The sequence below is a fragment of the Rhamphochromis sp. 'chilingali' genome, assembly GCF_963969265.1.
Source record: "Rhamphochromis sp. 'chilingali' genome assembly, chromosome: 14".
NCBI lineage: Eukaryota > Metazoa > Chordata > Actinopteri > Cichliformes > Cichlidae > Rhamphochromis > Rhamphochromis sp. 'chilingali'.
The window spans coordinates 115,233-123,150 of NC_137941.1; the positions used below are offsets into that span (position 1 = coordinate 115,233).

Here is a 7,918-nt window from a genome sequence, read left to right on the forward strand (position 1 = left end):
GGGTGTGTGTGGTGCCCACGTGATGTGATATAGAAGCGCTCCCACAAAAGGCTTTAAAAAAATACTCCCAGCAACCATACTCCATTAACTTTGGACCATGGCGACTTCCTCCACAAGAACCAAAAATCAAACCAATCAAAATGAACCACAGACAGAGCAAAGTACAAAAACACACATATATCGCGATTGTTGTTGTTCTTCGGGCTGTGACGTTGCGGACAAAGACTTTTGCGCGCGACTTTTCATAGCCAGATGGGTTCGCCCCTGTTCCCAGTTACATCCATCCGCTTTATGTTTCCACCGCAACAAGCGAGTTCATCCGCGCTAAACTGAACTGCTCTCAAGCGCACCGTGCCGATTTGTCGGTGGAAAAGGGGCATTAGTCACCTCATGAGGATAGAGAGGTGAAAAAAAATTCCTCTCACGCAGCATACTCTCCATATTGCAAAGTAACAATTTTAACTGTTCCTGCAGGATGCTGATGCTGACATTAGGATGGAGTGTATACTTAAATCTCTCATTATCTACCTTGGAGAACGTGTTGAGGAATTGTCAGATGTCTATTCATATTAATGTACAGAATTCACCTGCTTGCTGCTACTACTGCACATTCACCCAATGTCTATACTAATATATATATATATATCACACCCAGCACGCCCCTGCGGGCGGTTTATCCTTCAAGCTCGGGTCCTCTACCAGAGGCCTGGGAGCTTGAGGGTCCTGCACAGTATCTTAGCTGTTCCCAGGACTGCGCTCTTCTGGACCGAGATCTCCGATGTTGTTCCCGGGATCTGCTGGAGCCACTCGCCTAGCTTGGGAGTCACCGCACCTAGTGCTCCGATTACCACGGGGACCACCGTTACCTTCACCCTCCACATCCTCTCGAGCTCTTCTCTGAGCCCTTGGTATTTCTCCAGCTTCTCGTGTTCCTTCTTCCTGATATTGCTGTCATTCGGAACCGCTACATCGATCACTACGGCCGTCTTCTTCTGTTTGTCTACCACCACTATGTCCGGTTGGTTAGCCACCACCATTTTGTCCGTCTGTATCTGGAAGTCCCACAGGATCTTAGCTCGGTCATTCTCCACCACCCTTGGGGGCATCTCCCATTTTGACCTCGGGACTTCCAGGTTATACTCGGCACAGATGTTCCTGTACACTATGCCGGCCACTTGGTTATGGCGTTCCATGTATGCCTTGCCTGCTAGCATCTTGCACCCTGCTGTTATGTGCTGGATTGTCTCTGGGGCATCTTTACACAGCCTGCACCTGGGGTCTTGCCTGGTGTGATAGACCCCAGCCTCTATGGATCTTGTGCTCAGAGCTTGTTCTTGTGCTGCCATGATTAGTGCCTCTGTGCTGTCTTTCAGTCCAGCTTTGTCCAGCCACTGGTAGGATTTCTGGATATCAGCCACCTCCTCTATCTGCCGGTGGTACATACCGTGCAGGGGCCTGTCCTTCCATGATGGTTCCTCGTCTCCCTCCTCTTTCTTGGGTTTCTGCTGCCTGAGGTATTCACTGAGCACTCGGTCAGTTGGGGCCATCTTCCCAATGTATTCTTGGATGTTCGTTGTCTCATCCTGGACTGTGGTGCTGACACTCACCAGTCCCCGGCCCCCTTCCTTCCGCTTAGCGTACAGCCTCAGGGTGCTGGACTTGGGGTGAAACCCTCCATGCATGGTAAGGAGCTTTCTTGTCTTTATGTCAGTGGCTTCTATCTCCTCCTTTGGCCAGCCTATTACCCCAGCAGGGTACCTGATCACGGGCAGGGCGTACGTGTTGATGGCCCGGATCTTGTTCTTACCATTCAGCTGACTCCTCAGGACTTGCCTGACCCTCTGCAGGTACTTGGTGGTTGCAGCTTTTCTAGCGGCCTCTTCATGGTTCCCATTCGCCTGCGGGATCCCCAAGTACTTGTAACTGTCCTCTATGTCTGCAATGTTGCCTTCTGGTAGTTCAATCCCCTCAGTTCTGACTACCTTCCCTCTCTTTGTTACCATCCGACTACACTTCTCCAGTCCGAACGACATTCCAATGTCATTGCTGTATAGCCTGGTAGTGTGGATCAGTGAATCGATGTCTCGTTCACTCTTGGCATACAGCTTGATGTCATCCATGTACAGGAGGTGGCTGACAACTGCTCCGTTCCGTAGTCGGTATCCGTAGCCAGTCTTGTTAATGATCTCACTGAGGGGGTTCAGGCCTATATATATCTATATATCTATCTATATATATATATATATATATATATATATATATATATATATATAATGTTCTTCCTCTACACCCCCCCCCCCCAATTTTTTTGCACATGTCGAGGAGCGTGTCAGGTTACATTTCACTGTGTGTTATACTTGTATAACTATGCATGTGACAAATAAAGAACCTTGAACCTTGAACCTTGATAAAAGAATACATGGTATGTCCATATCTGTTCTGTCTCTACATGGGATGCAGTCTCTTGATGTAAATTTGACAACTCTGCTATTAAATGCAGTGATTAATGTAGGACAGCAACGATTAATCAACTCATCAAGTTAATATCTTAGGGTTCTGTATTGTTTTCTTTTTTTTCTTGGGCTTTGTGGAACATTTATGAAAATGTTCCACCATTGATTTAATTTAATGATTATGCAATTCACAATCTGATTAGTCAAATAATTGTTCTAATAGTCTGTGACCAAACAACTTTCAAAATAGTAGTTTATTATGGTCAAAGATTTATCAGGTGTGCCAGACTTCAGTTCTTCACTTGTACATTTTGTTCCATATTTTACCTCAAGATATCCCAGAAAGATGAAGCTGAGGAAGAGCTGCAGAGTACCACCATGGCACTCTTCGTCTTCAGGGACAACTCAAGCCTCCTACATCAGCCTCAAGACATCGGGATAATCATTGATGGTGTGGAAGTCCTGAATGAGTTGCCTTCTGTGGCAGCTGGAGTGGCAATGGTCTTTGGACTCTGTTATGCTCTTAATATGGAATATCCACGAGGATTCAGGTTCACCTTTGAGGCTCTTCAAAAGATTATGATGGAGCTTGACTTTAACAAGATGACCTCTAAGATTCGCAAACTTAATTGTGAACTTAACACTGCACAGTAGTGTGTTTGCATGCATGTGTGCATGTGTATGTGCACATGCATGTGCATGTGTGCTTGGTTTTTTTACTTGGTTGGCCTGCAGTGGTATTCTACATTCAAAAATTATAAGAACACCCATTTGAAAGGGAGATTTAAGTTGATTTCATTGATACATGTGTAGATTTTTTTTTTTTTACATTGTACAGGCACAGTGCACATATAAACATTTTTGAGTACTTGCAAATTGGTTTAAAAAGAGTTTTTATAATGGTTTTATGCCAGTTTTAGACAGGTTGCAGGTTTTATACCAGTTCTAAAAAGATTGCAGGTTTTATACTGGTTTTCAAAAGGTTGCAGGTTTTATAAAACAAACATTTCTCTAATAATTTCTGCCGTAGCACTAATTCTGTATATTACTAATCCTCTCTATTGATTATAGTCAAAATGGTTTGGAACAATAAATAATTTTGAAATAATTGGTTGGCCAACTGTCTTGTTTTTTATAGGAAATGCAGAGCATTTTTGAACTGAAATAAAATGAAATGTAAAAAATATAGTTTGAATATATGTAAATCAATTACCTGGCTTCAACACAAACATATTAGTTCATGTTAATTTGGTTCGATGTGAATACATTAGGTTGGTTAAATTTCAATATATTAGCTTGGTTCAATAATTAAAATATGGTTCTATGTAAAAAAAATCAATTTGGATCAATGCAAAATTTAAAGTTTCAGCCAAGTCTAGTAATATTGTTTATATCAACATAAAAGTATCAGGTCATATCAAGTGACTCAATTTGGATTCTATGAAGTCAAATATTTTGGATGTGACAATTGGACATCATTTTTTTTTTTATTTGAATAGGGTTATTCTTTTTACAGTGTATGATTTTAAAATTGACAATTTATATTTGCATTTAAAGTTATGAAATATGATTCATCGTGGTTGTTACAGTAACAAATACTTTTATATACTTTATACTTTTTCTACTCGGATTGTATGTTTTTTGTCTGATTTTTGATCAATTGTGTTAATACAGTATGTCAAAATGAAAACTTAAAATTAAGTGTATATGTAAAATTAAAAGTAGTCAAAAATGGCCAATTATACCCTGGACCCCAGAGGGTTAAACTTTTTTTTAAGTAATGCAATAGTTACAAGATTCTAAAAGTCATTAATTACTAGGAAAAGTAACTCAGCTACTAACTCAGTTACATTTTTGATGAAGTAACTAGTAACTATAATTAATTACTTTTTCAAAGTAACTTGCCCAACACTGGTAATAACTAATAATGATTAATATAATAATAACTTTAATATTGGCCATATTACATTTACATTACCAGTGAAGTGACTTTAGTGTCATGAACAACATTAGCTAATTGTTATGTATTAGCTAATCGTCAAACAACTGTTCAGTACAGAAATGAAGCCCAACAATCATGTTTTTACAGTCCTGTGGTTTCAGCCTCAGATACTTATCAAATCAAACAGAGCTCATGTAAAACAAACAGATGAACAAAAGAAATTTGTCCTTCATTTCTGTCAAACAATGCCAGATGAAATGTTTCCAGCAGTTATTATCATGGTTGCTAGGCAACATGAGCAGTGCAATGGAAGCTAGACATCCTATTTCACAAGCATCGCACTTCCGGCCTTCTCGGTCTACAGTGAAGGCCTTATCCTCCAAAGGATGCAAACCCTGGATTGGGAAAAAGCCTATGTGTTAATAGTCCTCTCTGCATTGAATCGTATCTGTTATTAATCTCTGTCTCTCATCCACAACATGTCTTTATCCTGTCTTCCTTCTCTCACCCTCCCTGAGCCTGGTTCTGTCGGAGGTTTCTTCCTGTTAAAAGGGAGTTTTTCCTTCCCACTGTCACCAAAGTGCTTGCTCATAGGGGGTCATATGACTGTTATTATTGTAGGATCTACCTTGAGGTGACTGTTGCTGTGATTTGGCGCTGTATAAATAGAACTGCAGTGAACATGTCTGACTCTCCTGCTTTGAAGCAGCTGCTCCTGATTGATCAATGCAAACAATGCACTGATTGATTTAAGGAGGAGCAGCATGCAGTGGTTCTGCAGTTACACACAGCAGGTTTGTTTGCACACTAAACAACACACACACACACACACACACACCGTGGCGGTGTGTGTGTGTGTGTGTGTGAGCGCGAGCGCGAGCGCGCGCGTACTCACCGACACCACCACGGTGTCCTCTCCGTTAAATTTCGGGATGTTTTTGTCTCCGCGGTTCCGCTCCGCCTCGTTCAGCGGCCTGAAGCGACACATCACCTTCACCCCGCACACGCCACCCTCCGCCGCCTCCATCACCGACAAGAAGCACCGACACGCACGCGGAAACACACACAAACCGGGAGGCTCGGCTCTGGTTCGGGTCCACACGGTCCGCTCAGAGGCTGCGATCTCCGGTTACTGCTTCTCCATCAGGAGGCTGAAGGCTCCACCTCTCACAGGTCCACCCTGGACCACCGAGCCGCAAAGAACCATGGGACATGAAGTCCTCCTTCACATCCAGCGTGAACATGATTTAGTTCGGGTTAAAGCCAATGGGTCATATTTGACTCATGACGTTTTAGGCTCTTTAAGACTTCATCGACTTTTCCCCTGAAAAACAAAATTGATACAAAATAAAACTCATATAAACATTTATACTTTTTTTTTTATTCGTCAGAAGGGTTTTTAAAATAAGTGAATAGAACAAAGTTTATTAATTTAGAAATAAATGTGTGATAAGGTGGAACAGTGGTTAGCACTGCTGCCTCATAAGAGGAACAGGATGGCGGTTTGGCCCCCACCTGGGCGGGGCCTTTGTTGTGGAGTGTGCAGGTTCTCTCCAGGTGCTTCTCCCACAGTTGTGTAACAGGTGTCGTTAGTGGGGTGATTCTAAATTAGCCATAGGTGTGAATATGAGTGCAAATGGTTGTCTCTCTCTCTCCCTCTCTCTGTGTGACCCTGTGACAGACCGTACCTGCCTCTTGCCCTATGGAAGCTGGGCTAGCCTCCAGTTCCCGCCCCCGAGACCCTGACGAGGACAAGCAGAAGAGGATTGGTGGATTTTCAGAAGGCTTGAGAAACATTCCCGTTTCAAAAATCAGAATTTTCTGACAACTTCATGATTAGAATAAATAATTAACCCGATAAATCAGGGTATGCTCAGGGTCATTGATGATCTGATCTCTAGAAGTATTCGGTTACGCTCCTGGAGTAACAGTATTAACACCACTGTGTAGAAATACTCAATTAGGACAGTTTTTTACTTTCTAACCATAAATTCAGTATGACACACCCCTGTATCAGCTGTTTTCTGTTTAAAATGGAATAAAGATTACATTATATTTAAGTAGGCAGACCTACCCAGCACATGTTGTTAGTAACATCTGGATGGATGGGTGGACATTTTATTAGAACATATTAAATTTCACAGTAAATTAGTTTTGAGTCCCCAGAAAGGCGTCAATACTCGGTATGCTAAATATGCCGGCAGAATGAGGGTTAACATATATCAACATATAAATTTTAATTCAAATTTAATTTAGTTGGCAAATATCTGAAAACAGAAGAAACATGTGTGCCTGTGATCAGTATATCCACTGATCTACGTTCCACTCGTCATTCGTCTCCAGTTCATCCTCTGACTGAAGGAGGTCGAGCTACATCGCCCACGCTACGCATCAAAACACCTCTAATCTGAGCGTGCTTGGAGATTGAACATGATGTTCCCGTCGTCACCTCGATTACTACTGAGTGATGATCTCAGACTGCTTCAAAACATAAACAATCAGAAGAGGTTGGACGACTGATGACCAATCAGAGGACATGATGATTTTCATAAACAGATCAAACTCTCTTACATCACAGACTGTACAACAACAGCATCAATAATAATAATGATAATAATAATGATGACCACACAGTTAAATGTTCTGGTTTCTTCTTCTGCAGCAGAACATGATTCACTGTTAGGTTTGTGGGATAAACAGGATACAGTGAAGAAATTCACTTCCGAGCCTTTTTCACACCTTGGCTCATGTGATGAGACACATGGTCAGCAGTGGGTCAAAAAGGTACAACTCCCACTATGGGTTAAATACCTGCGACGCTCCACCATCTGGTTTTAGAACTGAAGAAGCTTCAGTCTGTGAAACATCTTCAGGAATCAGAAATACATCCAGTCGTTTCCTTAGATCACCTTGACCTGGAGGACTGAGAACCTACAGACACAATTCCTCCTCTTTGATCAAACCCCACAGGCAGTCAGGCTGCTGCCATCACCACTGCTTTCATTTTGGGGTTTACCAGCAGGGGGCAGTGTTTCACACAGCACGCTGCTGCTCTAAAAAGCATTTGAATCACAGTGCAGCTGTTCCTTTATTGCCATTGGCTCAGCACAGGACTTGCAGCACACACACTTCCTGGTTCAACCTTCCAGTCTCAGGACCAGGACCACACTAACACCAGGTATCAAACCCCCAACTCTTCACACGTGAACCCCTGAGCCAATAAAAGACAAAGCAGTAATCTCAAAAAGTGGATTCTGTTCATCTGGACCTTTCATCATCAGCCAGGTAACATCTTCAGTCTCAGCTGACTGCAGGTTTCCCACCTTATAAACATGACATTTGTATGATGACTGACACTAGCACCACTGAACAATGGGCTGGGAGGTTAGTTCCTTGAGCTTTTCCGTGTTGTGCCATCCGTTTAGTCGGAGGTTGTTTGGTTTCTGTGATTTTGTTAATAAGGTTGGAAACCTGTAGTCATCTGATGTAAAGTTTCTCCCACTGAAAACATCCAGATGAACAC

At 42.4% G+C, this 7,918-nt stretch overlaps 1 protein-coding gene across 1 annotated transcript in view; it reads right to left on the reverse strand.

Moving 5' to 3' along the window:
* Positions 1-5,851, reverse strand: part of LOC308409953 (kinesin heavy chain-like) — a 53,854-nt gene extending 48,003 nt beyond the window's left edge. The window contains exon 1 of the mRNA XM_080902946.1: positions 5,291-5,851. Coding sequence (XP_080759072.1) covers positions 5,291-5,422 — 132 coding nt within the window. The 5' untranslated portion in view covers positions 5,423-5,851. The remainder of the gene's footprint in view (positions 1-5,290) is intronic.
* Positions 5,852-7,918: the final 2,067 nt, after the last annotated feature.